Source organism: Rhinolophus hipposideros, assembly GCF_964194185.1.
Source record: "Rhinolophus hipposideros genome assembly, chromosome: 2".
In the NCBI taxonomy this organism is placed as follows: Eukaryota; Metazoa; Chordata; class Mammalia; order Chiroptera; family Rhinolophidae; genus Rhinolophus; species Rhinolophus hipposideros.
In genome coordinates this window covers 52962265-52986577 of record NC_138048.1, presented here as the reverse complement: position 1 = coordinate 52986577, position 24313 = coordinate 52962265, and the positions used below count along the sequence as shown (strand labels likewise).

At 36.2% G+C, this 24313-nt stretch overlaps 1 protein-coding gene across 7 annotated transcripts in view; it reads right to left on the bottom strand.

Moving 5' to 3' along the window:
- The window catches only part of ACAP2 (ArfGAP with coiled-coil, ankyrin repeat and PH domains 2), a 127824-nt gene that overhangs the window by 72161 nt on the left and 31350 nt on the right, over positions 1-24313 (bottom strand). For 6 of the 7 annotated variants that reach the window (XM_081062974.1, XM_081062976.1, XM_081062977.1 and 3 more), the window contains exon 2: positions 5784-5841. In XM_081062974.1, coding sequence (XP_080919100.1) covers positions 5784-5841 — 58 coding nt within the window. Of the gene's footprint in view, positions 1-5783; positions 5842-23614; positions 23656-24313 lie in introns of those variants that run through there. The other variant, XM_081062980.1, reaches the window with a different exon arrangement.

The window sequence follows — 24313 nt, the reverse complement described above, 5'->3', positions numbered from 1 at the left end:
GGGGATGAAGAAGTACAAACTCCCAGTTACAAGTCATGGGAATACAATGTACAGCATAGGGAACAGAGTCAACAACATCGTAATAACTACATATGGCAACAAATGGTTACTAGCCTTACTGTGGTGATCACTTTGTAAGGTATAGAAATGTTGAATCACTATTTTATACACTTGAAACTAATGTAATACTCTATGTTGTAAGTCAACTATAACACAAATCAATCAGTCAATTGATCCACAAGGTTCAGGGCTCAGCCAGCTTAGGTTCAAATCTTGCTGTCATACTTAACCATCAAAGTGATCCTGAGTGACCCTTACCTCAGCAAGCCTCAGTTTCTTCTGTTCTTATGTTTCGATAACCAATGATTCTAAAACATGTAAGGTTACTACCAAATGATTAAGATAATGCACAATGATTCTAAAACATGTAAGGTTACTACAAAATGATTAAGATAATGCACATAGAGACCTTAGCACAAACTGCTACTAGTATATAATAACTATTCATGAAAGATTTGTCCTTCCTTGCCACAGGTGAGGTTTTCTTTTGTTTTTGTACAAGAGAAACTTGAACATCTTTATTTACTTAAAATAAAGAGGTAGTAGAGAAGGGAAAGGAGAGAGATGGCTAAAGCAAAGTCCTGAGGAGTTAAGAGTCTGGGACTGCACAGGAGAAAGGATACTCTTATAACTCGAATGGGAGGAAAAACAGAAAAAGGTAAGGATAGATTCTGTTAAGTTTCAAGATCAGGGGCAAGAAATAAAGGTGTTCCCACCAAAGGAAAGAAGAGTCGAGGTAATCTACTGATAATAAAAAACAAGGTAGTAAGTCCTTGAAAAAAGAGAAAAGTAAGAGCTGCTAAAGGTAACAAGATAATTTGATTGAATCTTAGAAAGAATTACTTTGCATCAAAAATTCCAGGATTATATTGCTCCACCAAATTGGTTTCACTGAACAGTTGTATAACATCTCCTGTAGGACTTTATAACCCAAATATGAGGTAGAGAATATAGATGGTTGGACTAATATAGCAAGAATTCTGTTATGGGAGGGAAATGAGGATCTCCAGAAGCTAAATAATGTTATAATAAAATTAAGAGCAACCTGAAAGGGTTTATGGCAGTATTATTCATGATAACCAAAAAGTAGAAACAACCCAAATGTCCATCAATCAATGAATGGATAAACAAAATGTGGTATACTCAAACACTGGCATATTATTCAGCCATAAAAAAGAAATGTTGGAACATGTTACATACAATATGGACAGACAAATCTTAAAAACATTATGCTATGTAAAGGAAGTCAGTCACAAAAGGCCAAATAGTGTATGATTCCAGTTATATGAAATGTCCAGAATAGGCATATCCATAGAGACTGGAAGTAGAATAGTGGCTGCCAGAAGACATAGGGAGAGGGGAATTGGGAGTGACTACTAACAGGTATAGGGTTTCCTTTTGGGGGGATGATGAAAATGTTCTGGAATTAGACAGTGATGTGGGTTGCACAGCAGTGTGAATATACTCACAATTACTGAATCGTATTGTAAAAATGCTGAATTTTATGTTAGGTGAATTTTATCTCAATAGAAAATTACCAAAAAAAATTACATTGAAAGGGAAATGAATTTAAATGGGACATGAAATATCAGAAGTGAATAGAATAAAAGACTGGGGTCTGGATGAGCTTGAAGAACCGAAGCAGTAGAAGTAAAGACTGAAACTGGAAGGACTGGTGACACGAGTCAGAAAGTGAGGTATCAGCATTCCAGATCTGAGAGATTAGAACTTTGAGTAGTGAGGCATCGAATATGACCATGAAAATAGGTATCAGAATTAGAATAGAGGTCACTAGCATAGGAATTGGAGAGAAAATGAAATTGTCATATAGCAGAACCATATATACACTGCAGCTACCTAGGAGGAAAGACTGACTTGGTGAAAGATATATTTTGCCAGCTCTCAAAATCCTTATTAGGTAAGTGCAGACTTATATATAACTGAATAACAACATAAGCCTACAAAGAGAGAAGACTTTTATCTAAGAGTAAAAATAAATGTCAAAATTAGTCAAAATTATCAAACTAGCAGCCCCAATTCATTCAACAGTTTTTCACTAAAGCGACACCTATGTCATAGGCGCTTTGCCAGATGATGGAAAAACAAACAACCTATTTGCTGACCATCCTTGAGTAAATAACATCCTAAGTCTCATTTTTCTCATATGAAAATTGGGTATAATACCAACTCTGCGACATTGTTGTGAAGGTTGGAGCTAATATAAGTAAAACATAGGACTCAGTATATATTTAGTGCACAAGAAATGGGAGGGGTTTTCCCCCCTTTAAAAACAGTCTGTCTTCAAGGAGCTAATAGTCTGTTAAAAAGACACCATCATCATTAATATTTATTTAGAACTTACCATTTGCAAAAAACTGTGCCAAACACTTAATATGCATTAACACATCTCATTCTCATAATAACCCTATTAGATAAATACTATTATTTTCCCCATTTTGGAGATGAAGAAAGTGAGGCACAGGAAGGTTGAGGAACTTGCTGAGGCCATACAGCTTAGTAAGTGGCAGAGCCTAATTCAAATGCAGCCCGGCTCCAGGCTTTGTGCTATTAAGTACTAGACTGCGCTAAAAATCCAAACTTACAATAATATTATACTAATTTAAATGGAAATATGTGCAAGAAGCAATGCAATACAAGAAAAAGAACCTAAGTTTTGTAGTACTTGTGCTGTGATTTAAAAAGGTATCTGCTTAACGAATAGAGAACAAGCATTCCAGTGAAAATATGCAACAAATACAGATATTCTATCCCAATGGCAACTGTGCTGCCCTTCAATTCTGCCAATGCCCAAATACCTGGCAGAATGGACAAACAGTTGGACCCAGGAAAGCAATGCCTCTCATTAGGCATTATTCATCAGGAAGAGTGTAACTATTGGTGGCATATAGTATAAGCAAAATAAATAGAAGCTAAGTCATCAAGCTAGTTGAACCTGTTGCTGGCATGATTTACAACGATATTACAGGTGAAACTTGCCCTGCACAAAGTTATGAAATCACTAAACTGGTCTTGAGCAACCGCTTTCCCTGCACTAATCTTTCAGTGTCACCACCTTCAATATCAACCATTTCTCACTTCTCTTAGGCGCTCTTCTCTATGCTAACTCCCCATAATTCTAAAGCAAAAAGGATAATAGCTTAAGAATTTAGGAGGAGTACATTTAATAAGGGATCAAGATCTTAAATGAGAGAAATGTAAAAGTAGCTATGGAACTTCTATTTGGGTAGAAGATGATATTTTAAAAGAAGTCAAAATTTCCATGACGCCCTTAGCAGCCCTTTAGGTTAATATACTCTAGAAATGGCTTAGAGTTCTTAATACTGAATGCCAATACTTTAATAACTTGTTTTAGATTTGAATCTTCTGGGTTTAGAATTCTACCAGTCTCCCAACCCCAACCAAATGATATAAAGGAAAAAAATAGCTGCTCATAAAAGCAAAATCTTTAACAAAAATTCTGTCAGTGGATTCTTTTTAGATACTTTAAATTTTGAGGTTTCCCCCCACACATACAAAATGTTTCATGATTTTGGTACAGTTCTACCCAAACAGAATAGATATCTCATTATAGTACTCTGCGATTCTTTAAAAAGTCTTGCCCTTCTATCTCCTCTCTCATAAATCTACCAAAAAAATCAAAACTACATCCTCTGTTGCTGACCCTAAGGGTTTAAAAACTGTGTCCCAAAGAGTGCTTAAAAATAAATATAACACCTCAGAGTAAAATAATAACAATAATTCCATACATTTAATTTTAAGTGAAAAATAAAGGTTTTGAAAATAATATCCTTACCAAAAATTATAACATTAATGTTTTTAAACACTTGACTGGGCATGCCAGTGTTCCTCAGAAAATTCCCAAGTGGCATATGCTCCCCCAACGTGGATCCAGAAATGTGTGGTGCACAAGAAGCACACTGAATAAGAATAAAAACATATGGGCTCTAACCCTGGTTCTGCCTCTTCTAACTGTGATATGAAGCAAGCCAGTCCCCTTCGCGTCCTGGGCTTCGGTATCCTCATCTATAAAATGGGAAACCACTTGTCCCACCTTGCTCACAGGATTATTGTAAAAATCCAAAAACATACTGTCCAACAAAGTGCTTTGAAAACTAGAGGAATGCACAAAAATAATTTATTACTAAACATTTTCTAAAATTTTGATTTGTTTTACATATGTAGCTAATAATACTGATATACATAGTTTCTACTCTATTTACATTATATATATATACATATATTTCATGATTTATTTATCTATCATGATTTCATGATAGCCTAATTAACATATCCTTTATGTCCTTGCTACTCAATGCGCAGTTCTGAGACAAGAGCGCAGCCATCACCTGGAATCCAGTGAGAAACAGAGAATCTCAGGTACCCCAGACTTAATCAGGATCTGTATTTTCACAAGGTTAGAGTCCCAGGGGATTCCTATGCACAGTGAGATTTGAGAAGCACTGCTTTACATAACAATACCATTTACAATAATAATTATATAAACAGGAAATTTTCAAAAAAGGTATTTCAAATATATGCATTTGATTTATCTCCAAAAATTTTTAAAGATATTTCTTTTTTTTATAATTTAACTTTATTTCTTTAGAGCAGTTTTAGACTTACAGAAAAATTAAACAGAAAGCAGAGTTGCTATATACTCCCTGTCCCTCCCGCAGCCTCCAGCTTCCCCAATAACATCTTGCATTGACTTGTAAGTCACAGTTGTTATAACTGATGAGTCGATATTGATACATTATTAACTAAAGTCCATAATTTACATTAGGGTTTCCTCTTTGTGTTGTACATTTGCATGGAATTTGCCAATGAATAATTATGTATCCACTGTTACAGTGTCAGACAGAATAGTTTCTCTGTCTTTTATTATTATTACTTTTAACTAAAGTTTATGGGAATGACAATTGTTAGCAAAGTTACATAGGTTTCAAGTGTACAATTCTGTAATACGTCATCTATATATCACATTGTGTGTTCACCACCCAGAGTCGGTTTTCTTTCCATCACCATATATATGATCCCTTTACCCTCATTTACCACCCTCCCTGCCCCCTTACCCTCTGGCATTTCACTAAACAATGGTTCCTTAAATCAGAAGCCATGTCGTACTCATTCCCATATTTCTGCCTGTTATATACCTGACAATGTTTATTGGGTAGAAGCAAAAAAGGATTATTAAAAATTAATATAGAAGATAAGAATCAATGTACATTTAGCCTTACATAGAATATGACCACTTAACATCAATTATTAAACATATGTTAAGCATTTCTGGCAATAGCTTTTAAAAATGGACTGAGTATTTTAAATTTTATATTTGAACATGGCCACACCCAAATTTATAAACAGGAATGGTCAGATTATGTATAATGTTCATTAAGCATAAAAAAGATCAGTGCAATCTTTTAGATGGAGAAGGAAACAAACTCCCAGCAATATAAAGACTATCTAGTGAGCTTTTAAGTCAGATGTGGTTCAGATTCTTGCTCTGGGACTTAGTTTTTCAACAAGCTACTTACTGTCTCTAGCCTCAATTTCCTCATGCGTAAAATTGGGACAATAATAGCATTTACCCTCATAGAGATAAAAGAAGTAACAACGTGAACTACCTGGTATTTAGAGGCACAAACCATTATTTATGGAAAACAAAAATTAACGTTTTAAAAAGCTGAAATAGTAAAATTTACCTTATCGAGTTTTAGTTCCAATTCTGCCACATCTCCTTCTACTTCTTCCAAAGCAGCTCTAGAAAAATTAAACATAAAATAAGTTATTTTATGTGTTTAAATGTATACTTTACTCTTGAAAAATAACTCTAAAAAATACATATGAATGCTTAAAAATCACACTTCACATAAATCATTACTTCAGGATGAAATATGAATACTTCATAATCATGCAATACAACAGACAAAACAATTATTGTTTAAGGTAATGAGTGAACACATTAGGCTGATTTACTCAAAGCATTTATATTATTCCAATTAATAATACCAATTAGAACTATTAGATTGGTGCAAAAGTAATTGAGGTTTTTGCAATTTTTTAAACCTTTTAAACTGCAATTACTTGCACACCAAGCTAATATTTCACTGTGTTCTTTTTTTTAAAACTGGTCCAGCAGTTGTAGCAAATATACCACATTAATACAAGATGTTAATAATGAAAAACTGGGAGTGTGTATATGGGAACTCTACACTTTCTGTGCAATTTTTCCCTAAATCTAAAACTATTCTGAAAAATAAAGTATATTAAATTTTTTTAAAATAAATTAATTGAAAAATAAAAATGAAGCCCTTTATAATCATATACTCACGGAACCTGAAAATTGATCTTAGAGGTTCTTTAACATTTCACCTTTTCTAAAAAACAAAAAACATTCTCTCCTTGGTCATCTAAGATGTGTATGAAAACTTATAGCAATAGCTAAGTAGCTAGTGTTCAAGGCAGCCTGGTTAATTGCTAAATATTCCTTATTATTTTTAAAAAAGGTATATGGAAAGAGCACAATCTCAGTTCAAATTATGTTCCACCACTCACTTATCTGAGCCCAAGGTATTTTATCTAAATTTTTTAATATGTAAAAGTAGTAAAGAAACACCTATTTAGAAGAGTTGTAAAGGTTAACTGAAGGACTGTCCATATCATATATACTGTGACACAAGGAACAAAATCAGTAAAAGCTTCTTTCTCTCTCTTATCCCTGCATCCTGAGGTGAGTTTTGCCTCCTTATTGCTTAATATTCACTTGCAAGAGAACCACTCTGGAACATGTGGTTTAATAAATGAATGGATAAATGAAATAAAACAATCTACACAGCCTTCCAATATGAGATGACAGATTATTATCCAACTCTCCAAAATATTTGAGCACATGACTTTTATGAAAGTGCAAAGCATTAAAGAAGCCAAGACTGTAGACCCCATGCTCCATAGCTTAAAATTTAATTTAAAAATGTTTAATTAAAATCTGAAAGTTACACACTATTAACAATGAAAGAAAACATGATTAAGTAGCAAAATAAGCAAAACATAAAATCATGTTAAAAGATATTAAAAAGAAAGGGGGAAAAACAGAAGGCAGTCACAAAGTCTCACAGTATTATGAGCAGGAGTCAGCAAACTACAGCCTGTCAGGCAAGTTTGGACCATAATCTGTTTTTACAGCCCATGAGTTACAAGTGGTTTTTACAATTTTAAATGGTTGAAAAAAAAGAAAAATAATATTTAATGACAAGTAAAAAAATATATTAAACTTAAATTTCAGTGTCCATAAGTAGTTTTTTGGAAACACAGCCAAGCTCATTCATTTACATATTGTCTGTGGCAGCTTTTATAATATAATGGCAGAGTTGTGTAATTGGAAGAAAGACCATATAACCCACAAAGCCTAAATAAAATATTTACTACTATTTGTCCCTTCACAGAAAAAGTTTACTGATTCCTTATTATGAATAGCAAATATAAGAACATGAGTGAAAATCCCTTCTCATATATGAAATACATACAAGAAATTAATTTCTAGGACTTGGTTCTGGTTAGATGTATCTTGAGAAGCTAAATAAGCCCAGAATTCAGGAAAAAAGTCACTTTATTTTTAACAGTAACACCTTCATTCTTTTATCTATTCATGCGTCACAGTTTTTTATGATCAACTCAGATCATAACTTTTTATGACCAACTTAATATAAACAATTATTTGAAAGAAATAAGAAGTGTAATAAAGAATTCTTCTACCCATCCATTTGAGATCCTTAAAAAAAAAAAAAATACTTCCACTTCAGCCTTGGTAATATCCTTAAAATGGAATTAATAATCTAAGTCACATGATGATGTAATCTAAAACGCAACAGGATATTCAAGATTACTAATAAGAACATGAATATCCTCAAACAATTAAAGATGGATATGAGGCTCTAAATTGTAACTACCTTTTTTGATAAAGAATTATCAACAAGATAAAATAAATATTCAAACCATATAGCAGAGATTTTGAAACTACCTCTATATTCCTTGTTTTATATAATAGGTATGGTCCTAAAAGTTGTATATAAATAGAATAACTGTTTAGATACTCAGAGGAGTTGTCTCTATAGTACATACCGTGGCCAACCAACTTCCTCTTTCTGCTCTACAGCCTTATCCACGGTGGGCAATGCTGGGCTATTCTTTGCAAAGACAGGACAATGGCTGGATCAGGGATAGCCAAGGACCCAAGGGCAGCCCTGTAACTCAATAGGTAGCAAAACTAGGTGAACAACCCCCCCCCCCCCATCAATGAGATGGCTCCCTATGGGTTTTGACCAGAGAACACAGAGAATACACAGCCTGGAAACCCGTTTTTAAAACAAATCTCTTTATTAAATCCTTTTGTAATGTGAGTGGCCACCCCTTATTTTGTTCAGTAAGTTCTGGGTCCTTTATAATTTGGTCTCTTTAACAACTTTATGTTGAGAAGCAATGGAATGGAGTTTTTAAAAACTGCCTGTGTTTGAATTCATGTTTCACTTTGTACTAGCTATGTAATGTTGAACAAATTCTTTGTTTCAATTTCATCTACAAAATACAAATAACAGCCTCTCCCATAGAGATATGTGACAATTAAATTTTAAAATGCATATAAAAACCTGACACTCAGTAAGTACTCGCTCAATGTTGACTATAATTATAGTGTTAAAGGATATGCACAATCTCTTTTCATTTTACGGGGCCAAGACGGAAGGAAGCAGTAGTAAGATTAAGTTCTCACATACTTCCAACAAGATTTTGAAATGGTTTGAAAAGGGAGCAAAAAAAAAGTTACAAGAGGCCTATGATCAGCAAATAAAACAGCAAGTCCAAATTCCTTTAAGAGAAAACACTTCAATACTGTTGCTCTCTTCCAAAAATTATACATCAAATACACACTGGAGTCTTCTTCATATCTTCAATCTAGACCGCAACACTATGTAATATGACAAAATATTATCTGAAAATCCACTTGGTTTTTCGCGGTTATCAAGGTCACTTCTATCGAGTCCCCTAGGACCTTACAGAGAATTGACACTGAAATCAGTATGAAGGAGAGTTAAGGCTCCGAACGTACATTTATTATACACAATAAGAACAAGCCACATTTTTAAAAGTCTGTGCCTTTATTTTTGAGGCATCTCAGTGAAATTAAAAAGGTCTTTTTTCCCAAATGTTAGGTTTAAAATGTTGTAACTCCTCTTATGTGCTCAGATTGATCTGTTAGTCAAACCCGGCAATACCCATGAGAAATTCAGTCCTGTAATGGAAAAGCGAATAGTTGAAAAACAAACTAGAAATAGAAACCAAGTTTTAGTCTCTCTACCTACTAACATGAGTCCTTGAGAAAATCATTTAATCTCTCCAGACCTCAATTCTCTCATCCATAAAAAGTAAGGAATGGACTGGATCATCTATAATATCACGTCCAGATCTGAACATTCTATTATTCTGGAACGAGCATTCAAAGGAAAGTTAAAACATGGATTTCATTATCTTCTCGAAGCAAGATTTCCTCCAGGCCCTCACGTGTGCTTTCAACATAGTTATAGGAGAAAAAAAAAAAGAAAAACGCTTCTAAACCACGAAAACCCTCACCAAACTTTATATTGTTTCATTCATCCCTTTAAAGAGCCTCTTTTATGTACTTCTTAAAAGGCAAGATAATGAATACAGATAAACGAGTGGAGTGTTTTTTGAGTTTGTTGTTTAGTTTAACATTTTAGGGGGAAGAAAATTATCTTCTGTCCACACATGGATCTTTCTGAGCAAGCTCCATTATATTTTTAAAGATTGTAAGCATTATTCTGCCATTTCCCAGAGGAAAAAAGAATTAAAAAAATAAGGTAGTAAAAGTAACATGTACCTCCTTTGCCATCCAGTTCTCCCCTGCAGAGATACACAGTATCCAAAGTAAACCTTCAAGGCCAAAGAGTCCAAGTGAATGAATAGCATACTCTGAAGACATTATTCAGGTATCAATAACCCCATGAGTCCAAGTTCGCCAAAAAAAAAAAAGGTAATAGCTATGTACAATGTCAGATGGGCAGTGGACTTGGCGGGAGGGGTTATCACATTGTGAGGTATATAAATGTCTAATCATTATGTTGTTTTGTACACCTGAAACTAATTTTTAAAAAGAGAGAAAAAAAAGGTAATCCTCTTAAAATATTCTCCAGACCATCATCCTGCATAGAGAAGTGCGGGTGAAAGAAGGGGAGAAGTACGGGATCTTTTGTTCCTCTGTTCCTGGGGCTCCAAATTCACTCCTTAACAGGGGTGTGATTTCAGTAGTCACTTCCAGAATTTGCTCTGCATAGCACATAGGAGCTATATACAAAGTTATTTTTTATCATGGGAGTTATTTTTTTTTTCAATCATGGCAAATACTATTTACAGGAAACTAAGGAAATAATGTTTTATTTTGATCAGATAGGAAATTAGATTTTTTTCACACACACACACACACACACACACACACACAATACTAGTTTGGAAAGCTGTTTCCATGTCACCCTTCCTCATCTAACAGCCGGAATTTCTTGTCCAGGGAGTTACCCTAGGCAAACAGGTGAAATGGCACTATGATTACAGTTGCAGTTCACATCGTTCTACTGTGCCATAAAAGAACATAGTGGCAGCAAAGATGGCCCACCTATTATGTTGGGATCAGTAAGTCAACAGTGACATATGACCGGTTATGTCCCTTCCAGTTTTCACAGTAGACGGTGTAAAGTTGAAAGGAAGGCATTAGTCATCTGAAGAGGGGTACAGGCACTTTAATGAGAAAAAAGAGGGTTAAGAAAAAAAATAAAAACTTACAGACTATATAATATTGCCTTCAGCTGGGCCCAGAAAAATAAAGCTGAAGAAGACATTTCTGTCTTGAAATCACAACAAACTCAGGCAGGTCTACTTCAAAAATAATTTTTGAAGCTGACTTTCTACAAAGGCAATCTATTCCCAAGAATTCTCATCCTTGTAGTAGGTTTTGACTGGATAAGAAAATAAAGTAGTTACCATCACTGTTTAAAGGATTAAAATCAAATTTTCACCTAAAGCAGTTAAACTACAATGTTTGTCATATTAGTGGTCTGTCACGGGCAGTACCTTTAGGGAGAAGAGAACACTATAAACTTCATGGTTTGTAACAGGGAGAGAGATGAGACTTCTCTACGAAAGAACGCTAGGACTGGTAATACTACCAGGATGACCAAGTATAAGGTGGGACTACCAGCAGACCCACACTGAGAGAAGCAAGGTGGTAGGGACATCATCTAGGATGAGTCACTGACAAAACTGCCAAAACTGATCATCAGAGACCTGCCAAATGCCCCCTTCCACAGCCGATTACCCTTTTCTGGAACTGGAGATGGTATTTAAGGCTCAAGTTATACTGCAAATCAGAGCAGTAGCTACGTAACTAAACACTGAGCCTTTCCGGGTTCTCTCCATGACGCATCATGAGCTGATAAATAAATCACATCTATTACTTTCCCAGACTCTTCCATTAACAAAAAAAATCCGTATTAATACATAATGAAAATAATTTTGCTTTACATCTTCACTGTGTTTTACAATTGTAGGGCACCTTCATGCAAGATAAAGACTGTAGAATAGTAATGTAAAATAAATGAAAAGGGGAAGAAAAAAAAAACTTAAGAGGAAGTGAGTAACAACCCCAGAATCACAGAATCTTGAATTGGGAGAAACCTTAGCCAATTGCTAAATGTCGGAACTGTTTAAGGAAAGTGCAGCAGCTGTGTTTAGAAAAGCATTTCACGTAGTATTTCATCTCCATTAAAACCCTGCAATTTTTACCAGATCTGTAAACAGGATGCAAAAGAATACAAATTTAAGAGACTAATAAATAGGCTTGGAGTTTTAAAGGCAATGTTCACACCATAAACCATCTTGTGACACTGAAGCAGCTTCTGCTCCACAGCGGAACGAGCAGCTCACCACCACCACCTCCACAAAGCCCCCCATGCCCATTTCAGATGGAGTGCTAGGCACTCAATATAATTCACTATGGATGCCTAAATTGAGAGACGATGGTTCATTTTGCTGTATATCCCTAGTTCAGTTCTTTACCAGGTAAACACCTGTTTACTGTACGGAAGGACAGATGCAGCCCTGAAAACAATGACGTAATCTGGGCCGGGGCCACTCGTGATGATGTACCTTCACCTCAGGGTACATGTATTTTTGTGTAACTGTCCAACTCCCTCTCGCTCCAGCTTGGAGTTTATTCCAATCTACCATGACGTCTCCAGCCTTGTACAGATGTTACTATAAAAGTCATTAGAGAAAACAGAAAAGAACACAAAAATAATTGCATAAACCTCACCACTAGATTTAAAATAAAACAAGGAAAAAGTCAGTTTTTTCCACATACGAGTATGCGTCTATATACCTTTAATCTAAGCATTATGATACCTGTAATATCTTTTAAAACTTAAGAGAAATGGAAAATTTTTATAATTTTTATTCTAGAATGTAGACTAATATAAGATTTCAACTTCTAAAATAGGCCTTGAAAGAAACCTCAAAGGAGCTGAGGAGGAATTCACTCCAATACCACCACAAAATTACACTACCATGATTCCCTCGCTGCATTCAACTTATAATCAAATAGAATCCTTGAACATTCAAAGAAAAGAATTGAAATAGTTACACTAATCAAAAGTGGGGGGATAAAATACTTTACGCAACTTAAAAAAAACACAACTAGAAAAATTCGGACACGTGAAGAAACCTGAGATTTCTCTTCCTTTTCTCTAACAACAAACAGGAGCAAATATCTATTGCTTGGCCTGTGTGAATGAAATAAACAAAGATCCTCGCCCTCCTAGACCTTACATTAGAAGAGGAAGACAGGCAATAAAAAACAAACATAATAAATAAGTGAATAAATAAATCAGATAGTATTCTCTAAGGTGATGCATGCTACTATTCAAAAAAGTAAAACAGTGGTAGCCTGTTAGCTCAGTTGGTCAGAACATGGTGCTAGTAACGCCAAGGTTGCCAGTTCAATCCCCACCTGGACCACTGTGAGCTGGGCCCTCCTTAAAAAAAAAAAAAAAAAAGTAAAACAGAATGGGAGGGGGGCGGGGCAGTTATGCTTTTAAATAGGGTGGTCAAGAAGGATGTTATAGGCAGAAAAAGTGACCAATGCAATGGCCCTAGTGTGTTCAAAGATAGCAAGGAGGCCAGTATGGCTGAAGCAGGAAAGGCAAAGGAGCGAGGTGTAGGAAAGGAAGTGAGGGAATTAATGGAGAGCCTGGCATCAGTAAGAGCCTTGTAAGCCGACAATAAAGATTCAAGTTTTACTCTAAGTGAAATCGGGAACTGCCAAAGGTTCTGAGGCAGGGAAGAGACACAATATGACTAAATTTTTTTCAAGAATCACTCTGGCTGCTATGTGGAGAAGACTGTAAGGAAACAACAGAGGAAGCAAAAAAGGTTAGGAGGCTAACCATTGCAGGTAAGAGATAACGTTGGGTAAAATAATACGAGTCAGAGGTAAGAAATGCTCAGATTCTGGATATATTTTGAATGTAGAGCCAAGAGGATTTCCTCAGGGATTGGACCAGGCATGTGAGTGTATGCAGCGATAAGCCAGATAGTAATCAAGGATGGATTCAAAGATTCGGGCTGGAGCAGCCAAAAGGATAAGAGTTGCAACCAACTGAGATGGAGAAGACTATGGGCAGAACAATCTTGGGGCAAAAAGATCCTGAATTCGGTTTTGTACTTAACTGGCATCTTTATTAGATATACATAGAAGTGTGACATCAAATAGGTGGATAAATATGAGTCTAGAATTTAGAAGTCTGAGCTGGGGAATACATTTAGGAATCACGGGCATATAGATATTATTTACAGCCACGAGACTGGCTCTTATCCACAGAAAAATGAAGACAGAAGAAAGGATTAAGGGCTGTAGTCAGGGGCACTCAGATATTAAAGGTCAGGAGAACAAGGGGAAGTAGCAGAAGAAACTGAGAAGGAGCAACTAACGCGGTAAGAGGAAAACCAAGAGAGGGTGGTATAGAAGGGAAGTGAAAAAAAGTATATCAAGGAGTAAGAAGTGATTAACTATGCCAAAAGTTACTGACAGATCAAATAAGATAAGGGCTGAGAATAAACATCAATTTTATGACAAGTCAAAATGGTTGGAAAACAATTTTTTAAATGTTGAAAACCAGGTCTGGCCTGATACTGTGATGAACTATTGAGTGTGCTCCTACAAGAGATTAATATTTTAAAATAGAAGTTTGAAAAGCTTTCCAGGAATATAAAGCACATGAAACTAAAAGGAAGGAATTCCCAACTAGAAACTCTGAAAATGCCTATTAAAAATCAACAAGTAAGATAAGTAGCTTGGCTCTCCTCTTCCCCTCTCCATTTTCAATCTCTTCCTGGAAGCTAAAACTAATTAATTAGATGAAAAAAAAACTTTCACATTGTTTCTGAGGGAGTCTGGGGCAAAAATTCTAGTGCCACTAATAATATGAAACACAAATTAACTCTTAGAAATACAAGGGCTGCCAATCCCTCTACCTCTCGATGAGACAAAGTACAGATCAAGATCTGTGTTTTCTTATCTACCTATAAAATTAGGATTGGTTACATTCCAACTCTATGGTTCATTGTGTATAGCTACAGTTACGGTTACCCTTTCTGATAAATTCTCAAAATTAAAAGCAACACACACATATATATATATATATATATATATATATATATATATATATATATATATGACCAATCACTTCAAAACAATTTCATTAACAGTTTATGAATGGATTATAATTCTGTCCCACAAATTTACCAATCATGTCTTTCAGTAGTAAACAAAACTGTCTTGAAGACTGGGTTATCTTTGAATAATCTAGCTACAGTAACCTTAATGCAATCATATTAACTATATTGCTGAAGAGCCAAGAATCTTTGTACTAAAAATTTTATTTTCTATCAGCAAGTCTTCATCCTCCTGTTTAACCATCCTTATACTCTAACGGAGATTGTGCAACTTAAGTAAGAGACTGTACAACTTCGATAATTTGCATATTTAAACTGAGCATTTATCCATATCCCATAATTCATCACTAGGTCTAATTTACAATGGCTAAGGACTACAGATACAATGGATGCTCATTAAACACCTACAGCATCTTAGCTGCATGTTTCTAGTGATACATATTACCAACAAAGTAACAGGAACCCATCAGACATCGGTGACTTACCTGGGAGAACTACCAAACCCATATGCACAATTATGATGTATCTACCTTCATAAAACTGCTAATGTGACACTTCCAAGTAAGTATAAACTAAGACACCCTACAAGTTCAATTTTTTGGTGTTTAACACAATTCGAGGGAAAAGAAACATAAACTACTATGTAAATTCTTACAGACTTATGGATTGGCTTAAATCTTATTTGTCCTATGGTATGACCTGTAGTGTAACTAAATCTGTGTGTAACAACCCGTCTTATAAAAGGATTTTATTGGAGTCTCAAAAATAACTGCTCACAAGTCGATTTTGAATTTGCCTTTTGTTTAATGTCATAAGGAACAGAGATATGTAGGTGATATACAATGAAATCTAGAATATAGTATAAGATGCCAGTAACAAAGTCTCCTTGAATAATGGTGACCACACCCATTTCTGACCCAATAACAAGCATGTCAAAATACAGACAGACTACTGGATCCCTAGTCCACTCAGTCTCTCATAATCTCAATCTTCACAGTTTGAGGGATGTGTCATTTTATTAAGCTCCCCACTGACTAATGCAGTCAGCCATAGGAAAAGTCACTACCTTAAGGGCAAAAATAAAAATACATTTCAACAGTGAAACATGAACTTTTTCTTATAAAACATGTTTTAAATTTTTAAAAAGTCATATGTATGTTAATGCACTGGGAACAGAAATCACCTTAAGTTTTAAAATTCTCAAGACTACCATAAACTGTTTCCAACATCGCCAGGAAAAAAAAACTATATAAAGAACATTTGTTAAGGAAACAGGCCAACACTAAATAGATGTATTTGTTGTACAAATATGGAGCTGTGTCACATTCTGATGAGACTATATTATTTAAATCTACAATAATGAAACTATACTCCTACTATAAGGGACAGGTGCTCTCCTGGAGGGGAAAGCCATTCCCAGTGGCAAGTGTGAAGGTAGCATTCACCACGTGGTTAAAGACCAGGAGTAAAAACTGCAGTGTCTCTTGACAAGTGAACGGGTAAGCAAAATGTGGTATGTACAATGGAATATTATTATTCAGCCTTAAAAAGGGAGGAAATTCTGACATATGTTACAACATGGATGAACTCTGGAGACATTATGCTAAGGGAAATAAATCAGTCACAAAAAGACAAACACTGTATGATTCCACTTACATGAGGTACTTAGGGCGGTCAAAATCATAGGGACAGAAAGTGGTTGCCAGGGGCTGAAGGAAGAGGAGAACTTACTGTTTAATGGGTACAGAGTTTCACTTTTCCAAGATGAAAAGAGTTCTGGAGATGAATGATAACAGTTGCACAAAAATATGAATGTACTTAATATCACTGAATTGTACACTTAAAAATGGTTACGATAATACATTGTTATATGTATTTTACCACCATACAAAATTAGGAAAAAAATTAAAAGAATTTCTTCATATCAAAAGATATCATACAGTTTATTTAGCTATTTCCTTGCTAATCTCTACACTTTCATCTTTTTCCTGTGACTGGCATATTCCTAGTACTGACCAATTTCAGATACATTAATAGGTCAAACCATGGAGGTATTTACAGATAATTAACATAACAATTACATTGCATTACAACTCATATTGGATGTCAATTTCTTTTTTTTAAGCTGGTTTTAAGATGGTAAAGGATTAGGTCACATATTACACAGACCTGCTGACCAACCTCTTAAGCATCTATTCTTGAGTCCTCTCGGCGACAGTGCCCTGTGGTGGCAGAATCTCCCTGCGTCCATGCGCCACCATGGCCTCAAACGCCTCTACCCAGCAAGCAGCCCAAAGCTGTGGGGTCCACCCCACCCCGCCTGGACAGGGCGATGCCCAGCAGAGCCATCAGCACTATGGACGGAGCGTACGGTGGTGACACCAGTCAGCGGACACTTCCGCCCTGGCCGGACAGACCCAGAGCACAGGCTGCAGCGCTGTCAGCTCCCCGGGGACAGGGCGCAATGGGTGGCTGTGGCAGCAGCCAGCGTTCTTCGTCTTACGGGCAGTAGTCTTCCTACCGTGGCCCTGGCCAGCAGCACCTCGGGGAGTTAGGGGCGCGCTTCTCAGAGCAGCAATGATGGATGATGGGCAGCCCCCGAGTGGGGGTCCCCAGCCTGGCTATGGGGGCCGACAGCACCGCTGTGCACGCGGCCGGCGAAGCCCCCTCAGGGCTACGGACGCCAGAAGCAGAGCGCTGAGCAGTGGGGGGCGGTGGGGGCGGGGAGGCCGTGGAGGGAACTCTGGCCAAGCTCAGGCCCCGTGAGCCGCGCGGCAGTCAGGACCAGACTGGTGGTGACGGTGGCTACAGGGGAGGCCAGCAGGGCGGAGGGGGCCAGGGCGGGCAGTGGTTACAACGGCAGCAGTGGTGGCTGTGAGCCCAGAGGCCGAGGAGGCGGCTGTGGGGGCAGAGGCAGGTACTACTTACTACGTAACTGTTAGAATGACCAACGTCCAGAATACTGACACCACCAAATGCTGGCGAGAATGGGGAACAATATTGCGGTGGGAACGCAAAACGGCACAGCCACTTTGGAAGACAGTTTGGGGATTTCTTACAAAACTAAACTTGCTCTTTCCACACTATCCAGCAATTGTACTCTTTGGTATTTGCCCAAATAAGCTGAAAGCTTACGTCCACACACAGAGCTGCACACGATGCATATACAGCAGCTTTAGTCAGAACTGCCCACACTTGGAAGCAACCAGCTCTCCTTCAGCCGGTGATGGATAAACTGTGGTCCATCCAGACACTGGAATGCTAGTCAGCGCTAAAAAGGAATGACTTACCAAGTGATGACAGCCGTGAAAGAAACTTAAATACGTGCTCGTGTCACTAAGTGAAAGCAGCCCTCTGACGAGGCTACATACTGTATGATTCCAACTGTATGACACTCTAAAAGGCAAAACTATGGAGACTGTAAAAGGTCAGTGTTTTTCAGGGATTTAGAGGAACAAAGGATGAATGAGAAGAGCACGGAGAATTTTTAGTGAAACTATTCTGTATGTTACTACAATGGTGGGTACATGTCATTATATATTTGTCAAATCTACAGCAGTACACCACCAAGAGTTAACTCTGACGTCAACGATGCAGTCTGCACGATGGACTGAGTCATAATGACGTGTCAAAGTACATTCACCAACTGTAACACATGTACCACCCTGGTGCCCGATGCTGACAGCAGAGGACCTTGTAAGTGTGTGGGGGCAGGGAAAACATGGGAATTCTCTGTACTCTGCCCAAGTTTTCTGTGAACCTAAAACTACCCTAAAAAATAAGTCTATTTAAAAAAAAACTCTTGCTGATGTCTATATTGTCAGCACTTGTAATTTTAAAATACTTTCAAATGTATAACCATTCAATACCATTGATTTGATAGATTTTTCTGTTTGAAAGATAAAAATAACTTTCTTTTTTAAAAAATGTATATCCAAAGTGATAAGTATATTTTATGACGCAGTAAACTTTAAAAGTCTCAAGTCATAGAAGGTGAAGTTTTAGGGTGGGAAAAAAAATAAGAGCCATAAAAAAGTGAAGATAAACCACAGGTTGGGAGGAGAGATTTTCACTGACAAAGATGTGTACATCTGCACAAAAATTCTACAACTCGAAATGAAAAGGGCAAATAGGCAACAGAAAATAGGGAGAAAATATGAATAGGCAATTTATAGAAGAGGAAACGAATGGACTATTAACATGAAAAGATACTCAACATCACTAGCAATTAAGAAACAAATTTAAAATCACAAGATACCATTTCACATTCATCAGATTGGCAAAAATTTTAGAGTCTGACAACACCAAATACAGGACAGGATCTGAAACACAGAGTGACATACACAGCTAGTGGGGGTGTCCATTTGTATAAGCCCGTTACGGAGCCATGTGGTCATGTCTGCTAAAACAGAGGATGCAGGTAACCCTTCCCATCTGGGACTTCTCCTCCCTCGTTACACTTGTGCGGAGACACGCACAGGAATGTCAAAGTAACACTACGAACACAGTAGCACTGAGAAAAATAGGACAATTTACATGTCTATCCACAGACAGAAGGCTCAATACCATAAAGCATTCCAAACACCATGAAAACTGAAAATAAAAAGAACGCGCATCTATTAGATTGACTCTCACAGTTATAACACTGGAAGTGAAAAGATGTCCAACGAAACACTTTCATTTCAGATAGCCTGTTATCTGGTAAGCAATTGTTTTAGCATAAGATTAATATTTATCTGTCATAAAATATAAAAGGAAATCATCCCAACTTATAAGACCCATTTACCAATTTGAAATAAATATCAAGATCTCAAATCTTTATCTCCAACCTATACGTCTCTCTCAGAGATTCAGATTGCCTATTGGAAATATCTGCCTGAATGGACCATGCATAACTCAGAAACTGGGCATTATCTTCTCCACCAAATCTGCTCGTCTCCATCTCGGTGAATAACAACACTTGATCTGCACAGTTGATGAAGATAAATCTGGCCAGCAATCTGGACTCCTTCTCCCCCAGCCCTCATATCCAAGCAAACACAATGTCCTATATCATTCTACCTCCTAAATACGATCAATCTCTATGAGCTACCTAAGCCTACCATCATCTCCTCTCAGCAACTACCTTCTAGCAGACTCTCCCACGCCAATGAATTAACTACCTTGACGCATTGCAATCAAAAGGTTCTTCAACAAGCAAAAATATGACCAGGATTTATCAACCTCCTACTTAACATTTTCAAGCAGCTCTCTACTATGCTCAGGTGTAAATCCTTAATGTGACTAAATGTGACTAAAAAGGCCCATGACCTGACCCTTAGTAATGCCTCTGTCCTCACCACATCACATGCTCACCTATATTTGGGCCTTTGCACAGACAGTTCTCCACCAGAAGCCCTTCTCCTCTTAAATTCCTCTGTACCTGTCCCTCACCTGTCTGCTTAAACCCTCCTTAACGTGGGAAGTCTTAATTGCCTACGCAAGACAGAGATTTTTCTTAGCTGCTCCCAGAATTCCCTTCAATTGTATCACTTACACACTGTAACTCAGGTGTCCATTGTTCCCTGAGGGCAAAGACTAAGTCTTGTTCACCATCAAAGCTCCAAGACCTAGTTCGAAGGATTAATAGGTTAAACTTTCTTCAAAAGGCAAGAAACTGCAATTTCTTGCAATACATAATGAATTTGCTCTTGGGTGGTTGCCCAGCCTTCCTGAAACTCATCCAACATTGTTCTTTTAATCATTTCTCAACAAATGGATAAATGAGATATCTAGATAAGAGCATTAAGTCTTATAAAAACGTTCTGTAAGAAATACCACCCCTAAATATTAATATGTATATGTGTACAGGCTATTCAAAATATTGAGATATTATGTAACATGGAGATATTTACAATAGACTGTTAAGTTGGGGGGAGAAAAGCCTCAGATAAATTTCTAGAGGTGGAATTGCTGAAATAAATGTTTTATGAGTATAAATATTTTAAGGCTTTTTGTTATAAAGTGATATATTATCTATCCTCCTAGTCCTTCCAACCCCCCCTTCTTTGCCCACCCCCAATGGCTAAACCAATTCACAATCCCACCAACCACATGTGAACATACCCATTTCTTTATATTGTGGGTATTAACTGTTACAATATTTTTCAATTGAAATACTTAAAGGGCATCTGTGTTGATTTAATTCCCACTTAATTAATACAAAAGGTGAAAAAAATGAGGTTTACTAGGCATATTTTTCTTTTTTCAACTGCCTGTTTATATTAGCCTATTTTCTACTAAAGTAGGTTTCCAATAAAAAAAATTTTGACAGCTTTATTAAGATATAATTCAAGTATCACATTCATTTAAAATATACAATTCAATAGTTTTTAGTATAGTCATAGAGTTGTGCACCCATCCCCACAATCTAATTTTAGAACATTTTCATCACCCAAAAAGAAACGTCAGACCCACCAAGCACTCACTTCTCATTCCCCTTTCCCCTGCTCCCTGGACTAGATGACCACCAACATACTTTCAATCTCAGTAAATTGGCTTATTCTGGACATTTCATATAACTGGAACTGCAAGACATTTTTAGGACTCTCTAAATATGTAGGATTTAAAACTTCTTTTACATATTCCAAATATTTTCCCATCTTTCATTTTATTGGGGGAGTATATAGTCAAATGTATTTTAAGGCTTTTGTCTTTGGTGTCATCCTTACAAAGGCAGTTCTGATCCCAAATATATATACTAGATATCTCCTATATATTTTCTACCGTTTCCCTGAAAATAAGACCTACCCCGAAAATAAGCCTCAGTTAAGATCGTCAGCAAGAGGAACACATTTAGCACGTTATGACGATGTTCCAGAAGAAGATGACATGACTGTATTTGAATAAATGTAGATTGTTGTACATGAAAAAATAAGACATCCCCTGAAAATACGCCCTAATGCATCTTTTGGAGCAATTAATATAAGATCCGGTCTTATTTTCGAGGAAATATGGTATAAGATTAGGTCTTATTTTCAGAGAAACACAGTATTAGTACATTCATAGCTCCAATTTCAACTTCAAAATCATACTCTGCCTCAAATTTATTTTGGAGAAGTGTATGTATCCCACTTTGTTTCCCGCCAAGTAATTACCATGTTGTCCCTTACTCTTTCTCAGGTAACTATCCTTTCTCATTGATTACAAGTATCCCCTTTATCGTATTCTAAACTCCTACATACATTTGAGTCTGTCTAGATTTTTAAAAATTCTGTTCCTTTCAAATCTGTCAGTTCTGGGCTCAATACCACACCATTTTAATCTTGGTACTCCTTTTAAAATTTGACAGGAACTTCATCCTCATTGCTCTTATTTTTCAAAATTTTCTTTTAGTCTTGCACATTTGTTCTTAGGTTTACTAGCCTTCAGAACACTGATATTGCACTTAAATTTATAAATTAATTTAAAAATTAATTTAGAAAGAATTTACACCTGGACAATATACAATTCCTTAGTCATATTTTTCCTTTTTATCATCAAGGTCAGTTTGTTGTTTTATAAAGTCCCACATAGTTTATGTTGACTTAATTTCTATTAATTTTATATCTTTGTTAATAATTTAAATGGGATTTCTCCCATTTTTTTACCTGCTTATTGGAATACTGGAAAGTTACCAACTTTATTTAATGTATAAACATTCAAAGGCCCTTTTAAATTATTTTATTAATTTTCATTATATCCATCTTCTACTTAATCAGATCTAAATATTATAAACTAAAAAAGGCATGCAGGAATATAATCAGAAAATGCATTCACCTCTGACCATACTCAACAAGCTGAATTTCTCAAGGAAGACCAGAGACATTTCCAAATAAAGAAGAGCAGAAAGAATTACACAGCCATAGACTTGGGAGAAGAAGACCATGGATGGAAGTTAATGGTAAAGAACTGTTCCACTTAGAGTCCATCTGACACAACTTTCAGTCTTAAAATGTGACTTCTTATTTAATTTGGAAACACAAAATTTGCCTAACAAACTAACATATATTTGTTTGCCCAGGGGGAAAAAGTATTGTCATGCCACAAAAATGTATCTTTAAGAGGAATTTCACTAAGTCTGGAATAGATTATGATAGAAAAATTATGAAAATCTTTTCAGTGGTGAACCATCTGGAATGATTTTTGTGTTTCACTGTTAATTTGGAGGCAAAGAGGGTGACTGTTGCCTTTCCTTCTTTGGGGTATTTAGCTACCCTTTCAGAGACTCGAAATCAAAATAAATGACCTCTTAATTATGCTGATAATACATAATAAATCTTACCATATTAATGGTTTCCCTGTGATTAAGGCTGTTAAGGCTGACTAGTACTAGTGCAGTCAGGGCAAAAAGATAGCTTTGTTTTCTACTGTTTTTATTCTTTTTTAACTTTCCCAACATACTTGTATATCTTAAATATTTCACTTAATTTCCAGTTAGATACATGTAATAAGAAATTTCATGAGGTATGATTAGCTTTTAACACAGGCAATTTACTCAAATACTCATTTTTTCATTGTTCAAAGTATACTTTTGCAGCCTGTACAGTTAGAACAAAAAAGAACAGAAAAAAATATACGCAAAATTAACCAATTAGCCCAGGGTTCAAGTAAATGAATTGGTACTATCGTCTTTCTGAACAATTACTTTGATAACTCCAATTGCATGATATAAATAAAGCAGAGAATATAGAAAATCTAAAATTACTTTCTCTGTTTGACTTACTTCACTTAAGAAAATTCCCTCTAGGTCCATCCATGTTGTCACAAATGGTTAAGATTTCATTCTTTTTTATAACCGAGTAATAGTCCATTGTACATACAGATAAGCCCTGTAAAACACAGTTGTGAGGTTCCTTAAAATTGCCGTGTTATGCGAATCCATGTTATATGAAACAAAGAACTAGTACAAAAAAGGGGGTTAGGTTCCAAAAATTTTTAAAACATACTGTTATATTTTTATAATTAAGATAAATATCTTTATTAAAGCATTTTTCATCAAAAGTATAACATATTACTATGTACTAAATAATGTTTTATTCTTCATCACTACTAAGCAACATTAACCGAGGGCATTTTCTTTTTGACAAGATATCTTCATCCTCTGAACTTAATACTCCATAAACAAAATGAATTTAAAATTCTAATAAATTTTAGGGGCCGGCCGGGTGGCGCAGGCGGTTAGAGCTCCATGCTCCTAACTCCGAAGGCTGCCCGTCCTAACTCCGAAGGCTGCCGGTTCGATTCCCACATGGGCCAGTGGGCTCTCAACAACCAAAAAAAAACAAAAAAAACAAAATAAAATTCTAATAAATGTTAAAATTCTGCAGTCAAGTCTGATACGACATCCACGCTTGAATGAAAAATTTCAAATGAGGTATCTTTTGCTCTTAAAAGCTCTTATTACGTTCCATGTTGTTCGGGG